This window comes from Mobula birostris, chromosome 8 (assembly GCF_030028105.1).
Source record: "Mobula birostris isolate sMobBir1 chromosome 8, sMobBir1.hap1, whole genome shotgun sequence".
NCBI classification, from domain to species: domain Eukaryota; kingdom Metazoa; phylum Chordata; class Chondrichthyes; order Myliobatiformes; family Myliobatidae; genus Mobula; species Mobula birostris.
In genome coordinates, this window is record NC_092377.1 from 20,692,543 (window position 1) to 20,714,882 (window position 22,340).

The 22,340-nt window shown below is 44.5% G+C and overlaps 1 protein-coding gene across 6 annotated transcripts in view; it reads right to left on the bottom strand.

Moving 5' to 3' along the window:
• ltbp1 (latent transforming growth factor beta binding protein 1) overlaps nt 1-22,340 on the bottom strand; it is a 452,733-nt gene that overhangs the window by 156,858 nt on the left and 273,535 nt on the right. For 5 of the 6 annotated variants that reach the window (XM_072264871.1, XM_072264877.1, XM_072264876.1 and 2 more), the window contains 5 exons: nt 21,863-21,961; nt 9,649-9,774; nt 9,127-9,249; nt 6,862-6,981; nt 4,561-4,680 (listed from right to left, as the gene is read on the bottom strand). In XM_072264871.1, coding sequence (XP_072120972.1) covers nt 4,561-4,680; nt 6,862-6,981; nt 9,127-9,249; nt 9,649-9,774; nt 21,863-21,961 — 588 coding nt within the window. The remainder of the gene's footprint in view (nt 1-4,560; nt 4,681-6,861; nt 6,982-9,126; nt 9,250-9,648; nt 9,775-21,862; nt 21,962-22,340) is intronic. The other variant, XM_072264872.1, reaches the window with a different exon arrangement.

Here is a 22,340-nt window from a genome sequence, read left to right on the forward strand (position 1 = left end):
AGATTGGGAACCGCTGCTCTAAATAAGTAAGTACATTTTACGCCTCTTTTTAAGGAATAGGTACTGTAAATGTGATCCGAGTGTCGATATATAGTGACAATAAATTACTCATTCCCTTTCTCCTTTTAATTACTTCTACTACATTTTGGTAAGCTAACTTCAGTAGGTCTGTAATCGGTAACATCCAGAGTTCCACATGTATTTAAAGACATCTAACCCCTAGTGATCTGTCTTTCTATGATTGCATCATCTCTGCACCATTCCTTGCAGGCCATCATTAAATTTCACTACTCAATTGAGGAACTCTCAATATGTTCAAGGTCATCAAAGCAACGAATGTGGTTAATTTCTGACATCTCCTTTGGAAGCCAGTTCTTGGAATAAGAAAGCAAGTACGAAGAACTGTATGAGGCACAGCTGCTACATGCAGCAGCTCACTCACCGTGTTTCTGTGACTGAATCACTATCTATTAAACCGGGTTACAGATATCTCCTATCCCTTACATAGCATTCTGGCTATTTCTACTTTAACCAATGAACAGGTCACTTAATACTTTGATCCACTAATATTCTTGCTTTGGTGCAACAGAATCATAGAAACCTGATGCACAGAGGGCCTTTCAGCCCAAAGTTAAAGACCTTTCTGTTCATGCCTGAAACAGAAATGCTTCAGATAGCACATTTAGCATCTGGACATGTTTCCTGGAACGAGAGAGCAAATGGGTTCAGTGCCAATAGGGATCATGATAGCATAGGATATAATGGGACAGCCATTACAAACTGCGCTGTTGTGCTGGAAACCAGGCGTGAGCGCCTGGTCACCACGTGCTGGGCACTTCTCTATAATGGGACCCTGGTCCTCTGCTGGCTCTCCCACAATAACAAAATCACTCCACAGCTCAGGGTGAAATGGATGCCTGTGAGAGTCGGTGCAGGGCAGACAGAATGTGCCGCGCCGTCACTCAGAACTGGTACGTGAGTCTCAGGACTGCTCCCTGCCCAGCATAGTGACAGCGGTCATTGCTGGGATGAGCTGAATGTGCCTTAGGGGTTGTTAAGACTGCCTGCATCCTTTGGGCTCCATTAACTCCGAACATTGGTTACGATGGAAGCTGCCAAGTGTAGATCTTGCTATCATAAAGAGACCTGATGAAGGGTCTCAGCCAGAAACGTTGATCATTTATGCATTTCCATAGATGCTGCCTGTCCTGCTGAGTTCCTCCAGCATTTTTTGCATGTTTCAAGGGATCTCTGAGCTGTGGAGCTCTGCAAAAGAGGGGGGAGCAGTCAGCAGCTTTTGTAACATTCAACAGGAGGTGATGCTGGAGACATAAGATCTAAGGAATCTGTCAACATAAGGAGCAGCCATTACCAGGCCCCACCAACTCCCAAGCTCCACATCACTCTGCTGAGCAGCCCGACAACAGCCCTGACAGACTGCCTGTCCACAATGACTCTCCACTGCTGGGAAAAGGGTTTATACCAGGGTCCCAGCACAGCAGCATGGAGACCAAGAAGATGACTCTTGCTTTTAAGTATAAAGGAAATTAAACTGTGAGTGTTCAGACCAGACCTGAGAACTATGCGCCCTAAGACAAATCAACGCTCTGTACAATTATGCTAATCAAAGTATTTGTGCTAGCCCCTAGAAGATTGAGAAATCAATGTTCATGCCATCAGGTTGGAGACTACCAAAGCTGTTCCTCTAATCTGTGTCAAAGTTCAAAGTAATTTTTATTATCAAAATACATACTGTATCTGTCACCAAATACAACCCCGAGATTAATTTTACTGCGAGCATACTCAGCAAATCTTTAGAATAGTAAATATAACAGGATCAATAAAAGATCAGCCAGAGTGCAGAAGACAACAAACTGTGTAAATGCAAGTATAAATAAATAGCAATAAATAACGAGAACATGAAATAATGAAGTAAAGAGTCCTTAAAGTGATATCATTGGTTGTGCAAACATTTCAAAGAAGGGGAAAAGCAAGTGTAGTTATCTCCTTTTATTCAAGAGCCTGATGGTTGAGGGGTAGTATCTGTTCTTGAGCCTGGTGGTGTGAGTCCTGAGGCACCTGTACCTGAGCCTCAGTTCAGCAGTGGAGATGGCTGTGGACAGACATGTCAGTGTGGCAATGGGAAGTAGAATTGAAATGGTTGGTCAATGCAAGATTCTGGTTGGTATGGCAGATGGAGCAGAGGTGCTTAATGCCTCAATGCCTTCAATACATGCTGCCTAAATGCTATTGTATTTTTTCCTGTAAATGTATGCATCAAGGTAGCATAAGGTGTCATATGCATACTTCGATAATAATTTTACTTTGAGCTTTCACCCACTGAGTTCCTCCAGCTCCATTGTACGTTGCTCCAGGTTTCCAGCATCTGTAGTCTCTTGTGTCTCACCAGTCTCAGCCCTGACCTTCTCTTCATATCTTCTGCAGGTCAGCTCAAAATGAAGCACTGTGCTCCAATATGTGTTTGATGCATTTCTAGTATCTTCTCTCTGTTATTGTATTCCATCCAAAAGTTGGCAAAGACTGACACCTGAGTGCCTTTAACCTTAACTATTTGTTCTACAGCAGCGGTCTCCAAGCACCGGGCCGCAAAGCACGTGCTACCGGGCCGTGAGGAAATGATATGAGTCAGCTGCACCTTTCCTCATTCCCTGTCACACACTGTTGAACTTGAACATAGGGTTGCTAACTGTCCCATATTTGCTGGGACATCCCATATATTGGGCTAAATTGGTTTGTCCCATATGGGACCGCCCTTGTCCCGTATTCCCCCTGCTAAGGGAGAGCGTCCCTATGAAACCAAAATGGCATAAAGCACACGTCATGCATGCATACACAGGTGCCCACACAAGGCTTCATGGTCATGGCAGTCTTTCTCGGGGTAAACACAAGTGTCCCGGAATTTGACTGCTACTTTTGTCCCTTATTTGGGAGTGAGAAAGTTGGCAACCCTAACTGTAAAAGACATGTTGAGGTGAGTTTAACCCTACTTGAACACCCCCCCCCCCCACCACTCCCTGTCAGCTGGTCCGCAAGAATATTGTCAATATTAAACCGGTCCGCGGTGCAAAAAAGGTTGGGGACCCCTGTTCTACAGCCGTCAGGGACGTGCAGACATGCACTTGAAGCCTCTTTAGTTCAGCTACCCTTCTGGGTGCAGTTGAGAGCCTTAAGTCTCTCCTTCCAATGCACAGCATCACTCTTCTCCAGACAGTATTCTGTTTAGTGCTTTCCTGTATTTATGGCATTTGGAAAGAAACTAACAAAATATAATAAATGAAGGTTGGAAGTTGCCCTTTCAGAAATTGCTTGATGCATATTCAATACTTCACATTCTTCCTGCGAAGTTTCAGTGTCACTCTTTAGTTTGAGAACAGGGCAAAGTACTAATTCAAAGCTGCACCCTTGTCATCTGTTTCAGCTTTTGGGTTAACCTTCTGGTCTCAAGTACACTTCGTACTTTACTTTGATGCACTTATTAAGCATGTTTGGTGTTTATCTGACTTTACATGCCAGCATTTTATCACAGGGTCTTGTTGCCAAGTCAAGGGAAGTGAAGAGCCAGGGGTGAGTAAAAATGGTGGACAATGAAACCAGTGATGAAGGAAGGTACTTCTCCCACCCTACAGTACATCTTACTTTTCTGAGAAAATAACAGGCACCACAGTAGTGTAGCGGTTAGCGTGTCAGTATTACAGCTCAGGGTGCTCCAGAGCTTAGCGTCCAATTCCAGCACCGTTCTGTGAGGGGTCTCTGTACGTCATCCCTGTGGAATGTGTTGATTTTCCTTGGATGCTCTGCTTTCCTCCCATGGTCCAAAGACCTAGCGGTTAGGTTAACTGGTCATTGGAATCCTTTCCCGATTAGATTAGGGTTAATCGGGATTATGGGATCACTGGGGTGGCGAGGCTCGAAGGGCTGACTCCATATTGTATCAATCAATCAGAAAAGAAGTAATTTATAAGGCAGTATATATCAGGAAGCCAGCTGGTGGCATAGAGGCATCAGCGCCGGACTGCGGGGCGGAGGTTCCAAAGTTCAAATCCCGCCGGCTCCCCCCAGCACGCTTTCTATCCGTGCAGGGTTAAGAGCTGATGATCTCTTTGGAAAAAAACTCACCCGGCAGAAGGCAATGGCAAACCACTGCTGTACACTTGCCTCGTACGCAAATTCCATCTACGTCCGAACGGCGTGGGAGGAAGTCGTCCGCTACCCGGAAAAATTCCGGATGCAATCTACGTTATTATTATATCTCAGGAGTGGTTAGTATACTTAATTAGAAAGGTATGCTTCATGGTGTAAAACCAGCCTTTCTAATAGGGAGCTGAGCTTGAAGTAACCAAAACAGTACTGAAATTAGTAATCCTATCTCCCACTAATGTAGGATTACTGAAGCCAAGGTTAAATTTTCATCAGTAATCATGATAGATAATGCTGGAAGGAATGAAGATCTTTCATATATAATATTTCGTGAGAATATTTCTTGGAAGAACTCACTCTGTATACAGAACAAGCAGTGTGTGCTCAGAATACACTACGTACCAATGCATTGTCCATTTCTGCCTGTGTAGCCTTCTGAGCAAGGTACACACTCATAAGAGCCAGGACTGTTAATGCATCTTCCAGATGGACATTTGTTGGAATCCTGGCATTCATCGATGTCTGTAAATTTAAACAGATCACACCAGCAAATTCAGCTCATATTTGAACATGCTTCGACTTCAAATTTACTGTGCCAAAAGAGCAGAAAGGAGTGACAGTTTAAAGAGAGAGTGTCTTATGTCTCTGATTGCTGGACCAGCTCAAATGCTTCAAAACTGCCCTCTTCTTAAAGGACAGTGCTGTTATAGCTCACTGTGAAAAAGAGGTCACTCCTTTCTATGTCACTGACTCCAGTATTTTAAGTAGTTGAGAGTTGTACCTTCATTATTTGATCCCTCCCCCCAATGTTCATCAAAAATGCATCAGTAATCACTCAACTAATTTACTGAAAAACCAATATTCCTTGTTATTATATTGTTGTTTGTGACAGCTTGCTGTGTGGAAACTTGCTACTACATTTTTTACATTACAACGATGATCTTTGTTGGCTCTGTAGCCTTTTCAAACTTCCTGAGTTTATGCAAGGTAGAAAATAAATGCAAGATTTTCTAATACTTTCACACGCTCTTCTGAAGAATTTCCAAGCAGCAGTGTCGATATTTCCTCTCTGCTCTCTCCACCAAAAGTGTCGACGTTGCCTCAGGCATAAAAACAGGCATCCGTTAGTCTCATGAGACCATGGATTTGTGCCTTGGAGGGTTTCCAGGGCGCAGGCCTGGGCAAGGTTGTATGGAAAACTGGCAGTTGCCCAGGCTGCAAGCCTCCCCTCTCCACGCCACCGATGTTGTCCAAGGGAAGGGCACTAGGGCCAATACAGCTTGGCACCAGTGTCATCGCAGAGCAATGTGTGGTTAAGTGCCTTGCTCAAGGACACAACACACTGCCTCGGCTGAGGCTCGAACTAGTGACCTTCAGATCACTAGACCGACGCCTTAACGACTTGGCCACGCGCCAAAAGACATGGGACTGACTGATTAGTGCAACTGAAGGCTACAGGGGCACTTGGCTGCCAATGGAAGTTTACCACTGAATCACTGCAGTTAATCCTTGGGGAAGCTCCTGGCAAATCTGCTCGGAGCAGGGTGAGTGGAGGAGGTGAGGATTGGGAGCTTGCACAATGATCAGAACTAAGTTCAAGGAGGAGATGGCTGCCATCAAACTGTATCTTCTGCCATAAATTTGGTGCTTCAGGAGAGGGGAAGTGATCCTAGTCTCCTGCACTGAATGTACAATATGGCAGTGATTAATACCTGCTCATTTTCTCCAATACTCAATGACACTTCGACATTCTGCAATGATCAATAGTTTGGAATCAAATGAACTTGATGCTGTCTCAGGGCTGAGTATGTCTGCACCCGGGCCCCCGTCTGGCACTCCTTCTCTGCCATCTGTCCTACGGCACTCCACCCCCATCATTCCCAACTTCCTTTGCCCCCGCCAGATTTATAAACACTCTCCGTTCCACGTTGACAAATACAGTATTTACTGCAACACACATCAAAGTTGCTGGTGAACGCAGCAGGCCAGGCAGCATCTCTACCTCTTCCCAGAGATGCTGCCTGGCCTGCTGCGTTCACCAGCAACTTTGATGTACGTTGCTTGAATTTCCAGCATCTGCAGAATTACTGTTGTTTACAGTATTTACTGACTGACTACAGTGCAGTCTTAGGCACCCTAGTGATACAGATATGTGCCTAAGACTTTTACACAGTGCTGTACATCTATGTTTTGATGAACAAGTGGGAATGTATTTCTAATACAGGTAACTGCGTACCCAATGGAAAGATGAATTGTGTCTGAAAGAGGAAAAGGAATCATGCCAGCATTTCCTCTAGCCAAAGAATCCCCTCCCTTGCCTGGTCCCACCCTTGAGTTTTTGATTTCATTTTTGGCACTGGATTATGGGTGTACATGTCTTTTGTTTTTTTTTTGTTTAGATAAGATTTCTGGATTGATTTTCAGCCACTCCTTTAATTCCCTTGGCCCGAAGGCAGTGATTGGTAGAACAACAAGGTATTCAGAGATGGGTAACTGGAAACACACTGTTATGTTTGTTTGGAAGACTGTTCTTTTTCTGTGAAAATTCTTCATGCTTTATTTTACCCTGCTTCCAAATAATGTGAAATCAGATTCCGTGAGAGAATATTCCATTCCACATCGCGAATGACAAGACAGCATAAGCTGATGCTTGAAGCCACTTAGTCGAGCAGGGTCTATTCAGAAGTTGAAACACAAACTCACCTTCACACAAGCCATTGTTCATTCTGTAACCAGCATCACAGTACTGACATCTATAGGAGCCGTCAACATTAATGCAATGGCCTTCTCCACAGATATTAGGTCTCAGGCACTCATCGATATCTTGAAATTAAACAGTAAATCGTTAACCTTAAGGGCAAAATAACATGACGCATATACCAAGAAACATCTAGAACCGCACAAAGAACTGTGGAGCTGTTAGAGTAAGGAAGGAAGCCATTATATGGCCCATCAGTCCTGTATTTAGCGCTCTTCAAGAGCAATCAGTTCAGCTCCATTCTCCAGCCCTATCCATATTACATGCAAGATGTGTCTACTCCAAATACCTATTTGATTCCCTTCTTAAAGGGACAACTGAATCTGCTTCCCCCACCTCTTCAGAGGTGCTCCTGCTTTGCAAACAAAATTTTCCTTATATTACCCCTGTACCTTTTGCCAGTCTCCTTAAACTAGTGTTATCTAATTCTCAACGCTGCCAGTTCCTCTTTACTTTTTCCATTTAAACTTTTGATGGACACCTTTCAATGTTCTCTGCTCGAAATAACCAGATTCTCATGTTATAGGAGTCTCTCTGTACCAGGATCGTTCCACTAAATCTCCCTCTCCCTCCTTCACTCCTACATGACTCATAACCAGGTTTCTTATACCTCTGCGCCTATCGTAAATGTTCCAATTATATCAGCACCCTCCACAACCTCCAGCAATGCATTTCAGGCCATCCACCAATGTCTCTGTAAAAATACTCTCTCTGATAGATCCTCTTAAGCTTTCCTCTACTCAGCTTAGGCTGATGCCCTCTGAGATTGGTCATTACCACCCCGGAAAAAAGGCACTGGCTGTCCACCCTAACTACACCTCTCAAAACCTTAAACACCTCGATCAAGTCACCTCTCATCCTTCTTCACGCCAAAGAGAAAAGCCTCAGCTCGCTCAACCTTTCCTCACTTTACAATTATAGAGTAGCAGACTTTTGGAACTTGCTCTTTCATGGCCAGTTGGTGCTGTAAGATTTGGGTATTTGACAACATTTGGCACACGAGGGATTGAACTTCCATGGAGCACTATTTTTACTGCATAGCGCATGTAGGTCAAATTCTAGCTGATGCTATTTCAAAACTGTCAACAGCTCTTTTAAACTAGACAGGTTAACAACTGGGTAAAAATAAACAGCTGAAGAGTTAAATACTAATATATTAGTTTGTGTCCTGAAATGTTATATGCTGGTGGTTAAACCTTTAGTAAGGAGAGTGTATGGGTGTATGGGGGGGTCCAGAAAAGTGCAATGCCTCTGGTGAAGGGGCTTGTTGTGTCTATTCTGGGGCAGCTCGCTCACCTTTGGTCCCCACCGGACACAAACTCTCACCTGTGGCTCCAAGTAGCTGTTGGCATGTGACTTGGAACACACCCCGGTACGCCATTTCACCAGCTGGGCTAATCCAGCTGAGGGTAACCAGTGAGCCCCATACCCTGGTGACTTAGGGACATGCCTGTCCTAGCGTATGACATCAGCTCCAGCCAACCGGGTGGATGAGATGAACAGTGAGATCCAATGGTCAGGGAAATGGTTCTGCTACGCTCCATGGAGAGCGCAGGTCACGACAAGGCACAGAAGACATCGTTGTTATCCACTGCAGCCACGGAAGACCCAAGTTCGTGATGCGTACAAATGGACCTAGATTTCTGAGGTTAAGAGCATGTAACTGCCCCAGAGAAACAGTTTTCCCACTTTAAAAACTCTTCCACACAGGTCTCATATCATTGTTGGATATGGTAGATAACTTACAAGTAAATATTTCTATTAACTATTTCATTGGAAAAACCTTTCCAATGAGCTTAACTTTGCTTGCAAATCTCTAGAGAGGTACTGGGCTAGTGCTAATATAATTTCTGATACGTTACCTACTAGCTACGTGAGGAACTCCAGGAATTGTCCTGTGTTCCTCACTCTCCAGCCTTTAGGAGAAATTTGGCAAAATGACACGAGTTCCACCCACCATTCCCATAAATCTAATTTCCTTTGAACTTTTAATAGCGAGTAAATGGGAGATTCTTGTGGGGTGAGGTGAGTTGGTGGGGGAGGTTGGGGGAGAAGGCCATTATCATATAATGTCCAATGTTCCCTGAGTGAGCTGGCTTTCAATCAGAAGACTAGACAGTTTCTTGCAGAAGTCTGAGTTTTTGAATCTTTTAAACTACCATCCATGATATTATGATATTAGATCGTCCCTGGGAAACATGAAACATTACCAGTGCATTGTGTCCCTCCATCCGATGTAAAGCCTTGGTAACAGTGGCATTGAAAACTCCCTTCAGTGTTCTCACATTGGCCATTGGAACATGGTTCTGGGGCCTGCGTACATTCGTCCACATCTGTGAAAGCCAGACCATGCGCATTAGTGACATAAGCTACTTCAGCCCCAGTTCAAGCTGAGGCAAACACCTGGCCCTCAGAGTTTGGAGGGGTTGCCAGAATGACAACCATCAGGTATTGCTCCCCAGCCTCTGTTAAATGCTCAACTCCAACATGGAGCTGGTGACGGAGTAAAGTCTCAGGCAGAAAATGAAAAACACACCAAGGTGGATTGCCAAGGAAAGGTCAGGGTGGGACATGGGTGCATCCAGGGCAACTGGGGATCATGAATTCAAGCAATTTATGTACTGTCCAGACAAACTGAATGCATGCAGCAGATTTCCATCAGTCCAAAACATGTCAACAGCCACCCAATATAATTCTACTCAAAGAGAAAAGTCCAGGTTGTCGACTCTCACCAACACAAGCAGTTTGCAAGGAGTTGAGATGGTAACCAGGATCGCAGTTGCACGTGTAACCCTCTGGAAGATTGATACACTGGCCAGGTCCACAGATTCGAGGGTTGACTGAACACTCGTCAATTTCTGAAAAATAGGAGGTTGCAACTTTAACTAAATTGATAATGAAATTTCATACCAATAGTCTGTTGCATCACAAACTTGTTGTTTATATAATGAGCTGCCCTGTTTAAGCTAAGATGGCTAGATAAATGTCACCAGTCAACTATTTTCCAATGCTCAGAGACAAACTGACTTGATATCAAGATTCAAGATTCAAAAAACTTTATTGTCATTCTAACCGTACATCAGCTCTGCAGGGCAGAATGAGACAGCGTTTCTCAGAAGCAGTGCAATCATAACATAACAAACGCAACACTAAATAATAAACATATCAATAAATAGTAAAACACAACAGCCACATGTCAGTTAAAATTAAGTTATAAGTGTCCAGTGTAAGTTAAAAGTGTCCAAAGCAGAGTCAGGTAGAGCAGCTATTTAGCAGTCTGACTGCCTGTGGGTGGAAGCTGTTTTGTAGCCTTGTGGTTTTAGTTTTGATGCTCCTGTAACATTTGCCTGATGGCAGAAGAACAAACAGTTCATGGAGAGGGTGTGAGGGGTCTTTAATGATGTACCGTGTCTTCTGGAGGCATCGACTCTGAAAGAGGTCTTGGACAGAAGGTAGGGAGACCCCAATAACCTTCTCTGCTCCCCTATCCACCCTCTGCAAGGCTTTTTTGTTGACAGCACTGCAGCTGGAGTACCATGTTTATACTTATATTTGATATAAATATAAAATACAAAACTGTGAAAGAGTAATTGAAATTATGATAAAGGTCTGTTTTACATCAATTAAGCCACAAGTTCACCCTACATCTTTAAACCATTCTAGTGAACTGACAGTTGAAGGAAAAGTGGATTTGTGCAGCCTGCTGCAATTTTTATTACAGCATTTGTTCTTGTTCTTAGCCTAAACAGAAGCTCATAAAACCGCGTCACTAATCTGCAGGTTTATCTACAATACTACACAGAACACGGGTTTGCCTGCTCCAATTACACTGCGATACTGCCCTTTGAATAATACAAAGATTAGCAGAGCTGTGGGGAGTAAGGAAGGTGGTCAAGAGTCAGAATCACAATTGGGTTTAATATCACCGACATATCATGAAATTTGTTGTTAAGCAGCAGCGGTACATCGCAATACGTAATAATATAAAATGTAAATTACAGTAAGTGTGTATGTATATATATATATATATACATATACATATATATATATATATATGATTATATGACTGGAGATTACAGAGATGGGGAGGGTGAGGAGGCAATGATGGAATCAGGGATCTGAGGAGATACTATACATACATAGTATGCTTATTATATAAAAAAATTAAATTAAATAAATAGTGCAAAAAGAAAAAACAAAGTAGTGAGGTAGCATTCATGGATTCAACGTCCATTCAGAAATCAGATGGCAGAGGGGAAGAAGCTGTTCCTGAATTGTTGAATGTGTGTCTTCAGGCTGCTGTACTTTCTCCCTGGAGGGAACAATGAGAAGAGGGCATGTCTTGGGTGATGGGGGTCCTTAATGATGGATGCCGCCTTCTTTTGAGGTGCCACTTCTTGAAGGTGTCCTGGACGCTGGGGAAGCTAGTGCCCATGATGGAGCTGACTGAGTTTACAATTTTTCTGCAACTTTTTTCGACCCTGTGCTATCTCCCTCATCCTCCCATACCAAACGGTGAATCAGCCAGTTAGAATGCTCTCCATGATACCTCTGTAGATATTTGCAAGTGTCCTTGGTGACAAAGCAAACCTCTGATGAGTCAGGATATAGACCAGTTGTAAGTATGAAGAAATGGCAGTTGGAGTTTAAACCATACAAGTGTGAGAGGTCGCATTTCCGGAGATCAAATGTTAAGAGGAAAGTATGCAGTGAACAGTGAGACCCTAAGAAGCACTGACATACAGGGGAATTTTGGGGTGTAAATCTACGGCTCCCTGAAAGCAGCAACAGGGTGATTAGAAGAGGATTATGGCGTGCTTGCCTTGATTGGTCAGAGTGGTAAGAATGAATGTCAGTAAATTATGTTATAGCTGGATAAAGATTAGTTAGGCCGCACTTGGAGTATTGTGGGCAGTTCTGGCCGCCACAGTACAGGAAAGGTGCACGGGCTGTGGACAGCATACAGTAGAGGGTATGGGCTTTGGAGAGGGTACAGCAGAGGGTAGGGGCTTTGGAAAGCGTACAACAGAGGGTAGGGGCTTTGGAAAGCGTACAACAGAGGGTAGGGGCTTTGGAGAGGGTACAGCAGAGAGTAGGGGCTTTGGAGAGGGTACAGAAGAGGGTAGGGCTGTGGAGAGAGTACAGAAAAGGGTAGGGGCTGTGACAGGGTACAGAAGAGGGTAGGGGTTTTGGAGAGCGTACAGAAGAGGGTAGAGGTTTTGGAGAGCGTACAGAATAGGGTAGGGGCTGTGGAGAGGGTACAGAACAGGGTAGGGGCTGTGGAGAGTATGGGCTTTGGAGAGAGTAGAGAAGAAGGTATGGGCTTTGGAGAGGGTACAGAACAGGGTAGGGGTTTTGGAGAGGGTACAGAAGAGGGTATGGGCTTTGGAGAGGGTACAGAACAGGGTAGGGGTTTTGGAGAGGGTACAGAACAGGGTAGGGGTTTTGGAGAGGGTACAGAAGAGGGTAGGGGCTTTGGAAAGCGTACAACAGAGGGTAGGGGCTTTGGAGAGGGTACAGCAGAGAGTAGGGGCTTTGGAGAGGGTACAGAAGAGGGTAGGGCTGTGGAGAGAGTACAGAAAAGGGTAGGGGCTGTGACAGGGTACAGAAGAGGGTAGGGGTTTTGGAGAGCGTACAGAAGAGGGTAGAGGTTTTGGAGAGCGTACAGAATAGGGTAGGGGCTGTGGAGAGGGTACAGAACAGGGTAGGGGCTGTGGAGAGTATGGGCTTTGGAGAGAGTAGAGAAGAAGGTATGGGCTTTGGAGAGGGTACAGAACAGGGTAGGGGTTTTGGAGAGGGTACAGAAGAGGGTATGGGCTTTGGAGAGGGTACAGAACAGGGTAGGGGTTTTGGAGAGGGTACAGAACAGGGTAGGGGTTTTGGAGAGGGTACAGAAGAGGGTAGGGGTTTTGGAGAGCATACAGAAGAGGGTAGGGGCTGTGGACAGGGTACAGCAGAAGGTAGGGGCTGTGGAGAGGGTACAGAAGAGGGTAGGGGCTGTGGAGAGGGTACAGAAGGAGGTCAGCAGGATGTTGCCTTGGTTAGAGAGTATTAGCTATAAGAAGAGGTTAGACAAACTTAGATTGTTCTCACTGGAGGGTTGGTGACTGAGGACAATCTGACTGACATGCATAAAATTATAAGAGGTATACATGGGGCAGGTAGTCAGAGCCTTTCTCCAGAAGTGGAAATACTAAATTCTAGCATGCATATCTTTTAAGTGAGAGGGGGAATGTTTAAGAGACTTACAAAACATTTTTTTTAATATACAGAGACTACCAGGAGAAGGAATCAGATACAATTACAGCATATAAGAGGCATTGAGGCAGACACGTGATCAGGCAGGGAACAAGGTGATATAAACCATGTACAGGTACATGTGCTGTTTAAAATGGCATCATATTCACCACAGATATTGTGATCTTAAGGGCCTGTTCCTGTTCTGCACTCATCTAGTGCTGTGAACCAAGTCCCCCTTTGCTTTAATTCACTCATAGGACTTGTGCATCCTTCACTGGCCCTCAGCAGGTACAAAGCACCTGCAAGTAAGTCGTCAGTTCATTCAAAGCCAAAGGATAAAATGGAAGATGTTAGCAATATAACCATTACAGAAAGAAATTTACATTACTTGTATTCTTAGTAATAGGTCCAGAGCGGGTGTTTACAGTCAGGGGACCACAGATCCCTCGGTTAATAATAGTCTTCAGTCACATTCTAGGCCCAATAAGGATGGCTGATTTCTTAAAGCTATAGGGTTCCTGTTACAATGCTGGCTTATTAAATTGCGGTATATTTATAACCATTCAAATTTGTCAGGTGTCCTATCAGGATTTGGACTCACTGCTCCAGGCCAACAAGCAGTGTTTCAGGATAGATGTTCAGGACCACATCACTACCATACCATTGCCTTCAGAATTTCAAATGAGCAGGAAAATAACCCATTGTTTGTTTTGAACTTGCTGGGTTTAGAAGCCCTGGAGGGAAGGAGTTGAATTTTCGTAGGTTTTATGGATTCACATGAAGATTTATTGTGGGAACCTAGAACAAGATGCTCACCCTGCCAGGGGTTATAACTCACACAGCAGCTGAAGTGTTTATTGCTCTGCACAGTATTTGTACACTCAACCAGTGAAGTGCTCTTTCACTTTGAACTCTCTGATTCTTATCAAATGAACTACAAATCCTGCCAACCAGGCTCTTGTACAGTATCGATGCTTGACCACAGTGAAAAGGGGCTATATTCTCAGTTACACTGTCCCACACACCTAAATACTGCACCCTACAAGTTCTGAGGAGCCATTTCTGCAGTTTTCTTTGCTCAAAGCCCTAAACATGGCTGTGCGGGTTAGGTAATGGCCCTCGTTAAACCTCCTTACTAATACACTCTCGGTTTGATTCATTTGTTCTACTTCCCAGATTAGTTGAATCTCAGGCATCCATATCCGAACCTCCCCCTTCGACTCCATCCCTAGCCCCACTCCTGTACACATCACAACCCCTACCCTCCATCATTCCGATGTTTACTGAATGGCTCTGGCTTTCAACTAAGCAAAGCCTGCATTCAAACGTGCTCTCCTCAGAACCCTGATTCCACCACTGCCTCACCCTCCCCTTCTCCATAATCTCCAGTCATATAATCCTCTAAATTCATTGTACTCCTCCAGTTCTGCTCTCCTGGTCAAACCTAGTTCTAAATGAACCTGTATTCAATACTAAAGCTCTAACCTCTGGAAATGCAACACAAAACATCTTCATTTCCCTTTCATCCTTTAAGCCTAACACTTTTTTCTTTTGCCCTTATACAGCTCATCCAAAAGAAGCACAGAAAACCTATAGTACAATACAGGCCCTTCGACCCACAAAGCTGTGCTGAACATGTCGTTACCTTAGAAATTACCCAGGGTTACCCATAGCCCTCTATTTTTCTGAGCTCCATGTACCTATCCAGGAGTCTCTTAAAAGGCCCAATCGAATCCGCCTCCACAGACAGCCCATTCCACACACTCACCACTCTGCGTAAAAAACTTACCCCTGACACCTCCTCTATACCTACTTCCAAGCACCTTAAAACTGTACCCTCTTGTGCTAGCCATTTCAACCCTGGGAAAGAGCCTCTGACTATCCACACCATCAATGCCTCTCAACATCTTATACACCTCTGAGAAGTGGCAGATGGAGTTCAACCCCGAGAAGTGTGAAGTGGTACACTTCGGAAGGACAAACTCCCAAGCAGAGTAATAGACAATACAATAGACAATAGGTGCAGGAGTAGGCCATTCGGCCCTTCGAGCCAGCACCGCCATTCACTGTGATCATGGCTGATCATCCACTATCAGTATCCAGTTCCTGCCTTATCCCCATAACCTTTGATTCCACTATCTTTAAGAGCTCTATCCATCTCTTTTTTGAAAGCAGCCAGAGACTTGGCCTCCACAGCCTTCTGGGGCAGAGCATTCCATATATCCACCACTCTCTGGGTGAAAAAGTTTTTCCTCAAAGTAAATGGCAGGATACTTAGTAGTGTGGAGGAGCAGAGGGATCTGGGGGTACATGTCCACAGATCCCTGAAAGTTGCCTCACAGGTAGATAGGGTAGTTAAGAAAGCTTATGGGGTGCTAGCTTTCATAAGTCGCGGGACAGAGTTTAAGAGTCGCGAGGTAATGATGCAGCTCTATTAAACTCTGGTTAGGCCACACTTGGAGTACTGTGCTCAGTTCTGGTCGCCTCACTATAGGAAGGATGTGGAGGCATTGGAAAGGGTACAGAGGAGATTTACCAGGATGCTGCCTGGTTTGGAGAGTATGCATTATGATCAGAGATTAAGGGAGCTAGGGCTTTACTCTTTGGAGAGAAGGAGGATGAGAGGAGACATGATAGAGGTGTACAAGATAATAAGAGGAATAGATAGAGTGGATAACCAGCGCCTCTTCCCCAGGGCACCACTGCTCATTACAAGAGGACATGACTTTAAGGTAAGGGGTGGGAAGTTCAAGGGGGATATTAGAGGAAGGTTTTTTACTCAGAGAGTGGTTGGTGCGTGGAATGCACTGCCTAAGTCAGTGGTGGAGGCAGATACACTAGTGAAGTTTAAGAGACTACTAGAAGGGTATATGGAGGAATTTAAGGTGGGGGGTTATATGGGAGGCAGGATTTGAGGGTCAGCACAACATTGTGGGCTGAAGGGCCTGTAATGTGCTGTACTATTTTATGTTCTATGTTCTATCAGGTCACCTCTCATCCTCCGACGCTCCAAAGAGAAAAGACCGAGTTCACTCAACCTATTCTCATAAAGCATGCTCCCCAATCCAGACAACATCTTTGTAAATCGCCTCTGCACCCCTTCTATGGTTTTCACGTCCTACCTGTAGTGAGGCAACCAGAACTGAGCACAGTACTCCAACTGGGGTCTGACCAGGGTCCTATATAGCTGCAACATTAGCTCTCAGCTCCTAAACTCGGTCCCACAATTGATGAAGGCCAATGCACCGTATGCCTTCTTAACCACAGAGTCAACCTGCACAGCTGCTTTGAGTGTCCTATGGACTTGGACCCCAAGATCCCTCTGATCCTCCACACAGCCAAGAGTCTTACCATTATACTATATACTGCCATCGTATTTGACCTACCAAAATAAACCACCTCACATTTATCTGGGTTGAACTCAATCTGCCACTTCTCAGCCCAGTTTTGCATCCTATCAATGTCCCACTGTAACCTCTGACAGCCCTCCACACTATCCACAACACCTCCAACCTTTGTGTCATCAGCAAATTTACTAACCCATTCCTCCATTTCCTCATCCAGGTCATTTATAAAAATCACGAAGAGTAAGGGTCCCAGAACAGGTCCCTGAGGCACACCACTGGTGACTGACCTCCATGCAGAATATAAATGTTAACATTTGTTTGATAATGCTCCTATGAGATGTCTTGGGAAACTTTACTATTTAAAGATCTTATGAAAAGATTGTAAAGAGCAAACAAATCATTTTTAAAGAAAATTAAACCAAATTAATGAAACACCACTGTGTATTCATTTCCATAGATGCTGCCTGACCTGATGAGTTCTTCCAGCATTTTATATGTGTTGCTTTGGACTTCCAGATTCTGCAGACTGTATCATGTTTATATATTTCTCTATCATGCAACTATTAACATCCACATATCTGTATTTATTAAATCTGACATCTTGGTCTTTATGCCTGCCTTGATATTCACCAAAATAATGATAATGACTGATATTGTCCCGCATTCATCAGTCACGGGTCATATTTCTACATCAGAAGGGAGCTTTGATGTGTGCAGAGTTCGCTAATGTCCATATCCTACAATCACGTTACTACCTACTGATCTGTTACACTAAAACATCGCTCAACCCCATTCTGCTGCCTCCTCCCTGTAACCTTTCACACCTTGACTAATCAAGAACTTACCAACTTCCACCTAAAATACACCTAATGACCTGTCCTTCACAGCCACCCGTGGCAACGAATTCCACAGATTCACCACCCTCTGCCGAAAGAAATCCTTCCTCACCTCTGTTCAAAAGTGACACTCCACCATTCTGAGGATCTGCCCTCTGGTCCTAGACTCCCCCACTATAGGAAACATCCTCTCCATATCCACTCTATCGAGGCCTTTCAACATTCAATAGGTTTTAATGATATCTCCAACCGCACTTCCCCCTCACATTCTTCTAAATTCCAGCGAGTACAGGCCCAGAGATATCAGGTACAATCAGGTTTATGTGACAAGCCTTTCATTCCTGGAATCATTCTGCCGAACATCCTCTGAATCCTCTCCAATGTCAGAACATCCTTTTTTAGATAAGTGGCCCAGAACTGCTTGCAGTTCTCCGAAAGAGACCTCACCAATGCCTCAAAAAGCCTCAACATTTCATCCTTGCTTTATATTCTAGTCCTCTCAAACCAAATACCAACATTGCATTTGGTTTCCTCACCACCAATTCAAGCTGCAAGTCATCCTTTAGGAAATACGGAACGAGGACTCCCAAGTTCCTCTGCACCTCCGATTTTTGAATTTTCTCCCCGTTTAGAAAACAGTCTAGGTTTTTATTCCTTCTACCAAAGTGCATGACTATACACTTCCTGACACTGTATTCCATCTGCCACTTCTTTGGATATTCTCCTAATCTGTCTAGATCATTCTGCAGCCTCCCTGTTTCCTCAACACTACCCGGCCCGCCACCAATCTAAATATCATCCACAAACTTGGCCACAAAGCCATCAATTCCATCATCCAAATTATTGACATGCAATGTAAAAGGAAGCAGTCCCAACACCAGCCTCTGTGGAACACCACAACTAGTCACCAGCAGCCAACGAGAAAAGGCTCCCTTTATTCCCATTCTTTGCCTCCTGTCAGTCAGCCAATGCGCTATCTTTCCTGTAATGCCTTGGACTCTTACCTTGTTAAGCTGCCTCATGTGCTTAGAGCATAGAATGGTACAGCACAGTACAGACCTTTTGACCCACAATGTTGTGCCAACCTATATACACCTGTTCCACACTCAACTTAAACCTTCTCCATCGCCCATAACCCTCCATCTTCCCTTTACCCATAAGTCTACCTAAGAGTCTTAAATGAGGCCAGAATGAGAAGGTGGCGGAAGTGGAGGGAGTACAAGGTAAAAGGTGATAGGTGAAGCCAGGTGGGTGGGGTAAGGGGGAGCTGAAATAAGAAGCTAGGAGATGATAGGTAGGAAAGTTAAAAGGCCGGAGAAGATATTTGTTTAATATTGATATACACGTACATATAAGTATCAAACAGAGTCAGGCTCTTATCTTGCTCACTAGTATCGTGCAATCTTCCTCGACCATACAACAATAATTTCATTCTTACTATATCCTACAATGCCCATTCACAGCTGTGTAGAGATTTAACTTGACTAGACAGGACACATTTGCAAACACAGCAATACAACTAAGTACAGAAGGAACCTTTGCAAAACTATGTGGAATCTTTAAATAAACATTGCCAAGGATGTTTATTAGGAAACCAAATATACCAAACTAATTTGATTAGTTTCCTATTATAGAGCCAAACTTGCTTAAAACACCCTTCACCTGTTTAGCTGCAGAGAGATAACGTTTGAGGCTAAAATGCTGGGTTGACCCAAATGCTTTGTTTATTTTTAAATTATTTAAAATATCATGAAGCAGTATGCCCTACAGGTTTTAACAAAAGAGAATCAGAGACTTAAAAAGGTTAGGGTCAGGTAAATGCTCTCAGGAATTAAAGGCCCTCATTATTTACAAATTACATCAATATTTGGGAGAAATCATGTCCAGGAATTACTTCAGACAATGTAACATAAATGTCTCTGTTTACAGGCCAATCAATGTGGAAGGCGATCTTTAGTTGGTCACACCAGTGACAGTCTCCAGTTATGAGGACCTCCCACATTGTTTTTTTCCATGAACTACCTTACAGCTGATTGTACAAAAGGGATTGAAGCCAGTGGCCAAGAGCAAACACACGCTGAGCACTGCAGATAGAGATCAACTCTCCCACCAGAAGGTATACATACAGATTTCAATTGTTGTCACTTTTGACTGAAGTGCTGCTGAAAAGTTCCCCATTCTTTCTAAAAATCCTGCTTTTGCACTCTCAGTGTTTAATCCAAAGTTACTGCTCCATACAGCAAAACATAAGCTACTTGAAATTGAACATATTCCAATCAGATAAAGCTATGTATTTTCCCAATGCATGCCAACACTGGTAGCAACAAAAAGAGCAGTGCGCTAAGAACAAAGCTTATGCTGTAACTTCACGGTCCTCAAGTGGACAGTGTGGAGATTTTTCAAGAAATGCAGTGGTAACCTACACAAAGAAGTCTTTAAGTAACTCAGTGAAAAAGACGCAACAATATCCTAAAATCCATACAATCCACTATGTTGCTCAAATGGGTCCAATTTTGGGAGCTTCAGCTAAATGTTCGGAAACCAGGACTAAAAAAGTTGTAAGAGGAGGTTGACCTTTTACCTTTCAATGGATCATATCTTTGTTAAGTAGGTTACTGTCACAGTCCGGTCCGTTGATTCCTCATTTCAGTTAATTTCCTTTTTCCCATGTTCTACGGGGCTCCTTGATTAGGGCACCTGATTTTCATCTGAATCAGCAGCATAAAAACTCCGTTACACCTACACAGTGCTGGTCTGTCTCCTGAGCCGTGCGGCAATGCATGTTCCGGGCCGCCAAGAATAGTGGACTTGGTACCTGGGGTTGCTTTGGGAATTCTGTCATTTTCGTGTCCAGCTGAGGATTGCCGACTGTTTGTCGCTACTCCGAGTCGGGAACTCTGTCCCTTCATGCCCAGTTAAGTGATTGCCGGCCGTTTGCCGCTTCAGGTGCTACTCCAAGTCAAGATACGAATTGTCTGTCATTGTTGGTTCAGTCATCTCGTGCCCAGCAGAGCAATGCAGGCCGTTTGCCGCTACTCCGAGTTAAAATACGAATTGTCTGTCGTTGTTTGGTTTTGTCATCTCGTGTCCAGCTGAGTTTTGCAGGCCATTTGCCGTACTCTGAGCCAAGATACCAATTGTCTGTCTTTGTTTGGTTTTGTCGTTCCGCGTTCAAGTTCGAGTCCTGGATCCGTGTCCAAGTCCGAGCCCCGGCTTGGTGTCCGAGTCCAAGTCCAAGTCCAGGCTCCGAGTCCGAGTCCGAGTCCGAGTCCAAGTCCAAGTCCAAGTCCAGGCTCCGTGTCCGAGTCCGTGTCCAAATCCAGGCTCCGTGTCCGAGTCTGAGTCCGAGTCCAAGTCCAGGCTCCGTGTCCGAGTCCGAGTCCGAATCCAAGTCCAAGTCCAAGTCCAGACTCCGTGTCCGAATCCAAATCCGAGTCCAAGTCCAGGCTCCGTGTCCGAGTCCAAGTCCAGGCTCCGTGTCCAAGTCCAAGTCCAGGCTCTGTGTCCAAGTCCGAGTCCGAGTCCAGGTTCCAAGTCCGAGTCCGAGTCCGAGTCCAGGTTCCGCGTCCGAGTCCGAGTCCAGGTTCCGCATCCGAGTCCGAGTCCGAGTCCTGGTTCCGCGTCCGAGTCCAGGTCCTGGTTCCGCGTCCGAGTCCAGGTCCTGGGTCCGCGTCCGAGTCTAGGTCCTGGGTCCGCGTCCGAGTCCGAGTCCAGGTCCTGGGTCCGCATCCGAGTCCAGGTCCAGGTCCTGGGTCCGCGTCTGAGTCCAGGTCCTGGGTCTGCGTCCGAGTCCAGGCTCCAGGTGCCCCCAACGCCCCCTTGTAACAGTTACTGGGTGTACTCAATAAAGTAGCTTAAAGAAATTTGGGTAAGAACTAGATGGATTTCCAAGGAAAACCGCTCCAAGATATATGGTGAAAGCAACTGAGGGAAATGGTACTTAACTGGGAAAGGACATCTTCTTCAACCGATTGCCCTTTCCCAATTTTTTTATATATATATAAGCTTGTAAGAACATCAGTTGCACGTATTTGTGCTCAAAAAGCAGTGGTTTTTGTCACAGGAAGTTAAATCTGTGAGAAATAAGCAGTAAGATAATTCTGAATTGTTTTGCTGACTGCAGTTTCAAACGTTCAGGCTTGAAGATGTCAGAAACAGCCAGAAGTGAACTTGAAATGATTTCACTACTTCAACAAGTTAGGAATTATGAAAGCATTGGCAATCATCTTGAATGTTACAATGAAAATGAAGATTTGGAGGGTGCAATCATTAAAAGCATTGCGTGAGGTACTCCATTACTTTCCCTAGGGTTCTGCATTGAGTGGAACGTGGGAGGAAACTGGAACACCCAGAGAAAACCCACACAGTGGCGGGAAGAATGTACCAACACTTTGCAGACAGTGGTGGAATTGAAGCATGGTTGCTGGTGATACAATAGCATAATGCTACCATGACACTGCAGTGGACGTATTGGTAATCGTCTGGGAGGGGACGGAAATTCTCACAATGCATGCTCACTGTACCTGCAACTTGAGTGGACGCAATGAAGTGGGTCAAGCTGGATGCAGACACCTCATGAGCAATATGGACTGGGCTTGGTGGGGAGGTTTTTTCCACCACTTCTGTGAGAAGAAGAAACGTATAAACATGAGTAGCAAATAGTACATCAAAGCATTTTTTAAAAATGTATCACATGCCAGTAATTTATGGAAAGGCAGCTGAAACAACAGTGGATAGAGGTGTCAAATCTCAGTATAAATTCACAATGATGATGCAGCATAATTGATGGACAAGGCTATCCAACCTTAGCAGATTGCCTGCAGCAATGATCAACAATAAGAGCTTCTTCAGTTCTGTGGAACCAAATTAAATGGCAGCATGGCCTGCCACAGTAGCGCAATGGTTAGCACAACGTTCTACACAACCAGCGACCCTGGTTCAATTCCCCCCGCTGTCTGTAAGGAACCTGTACATTCTCTCTGTGACCATGTGGGTTTCCTC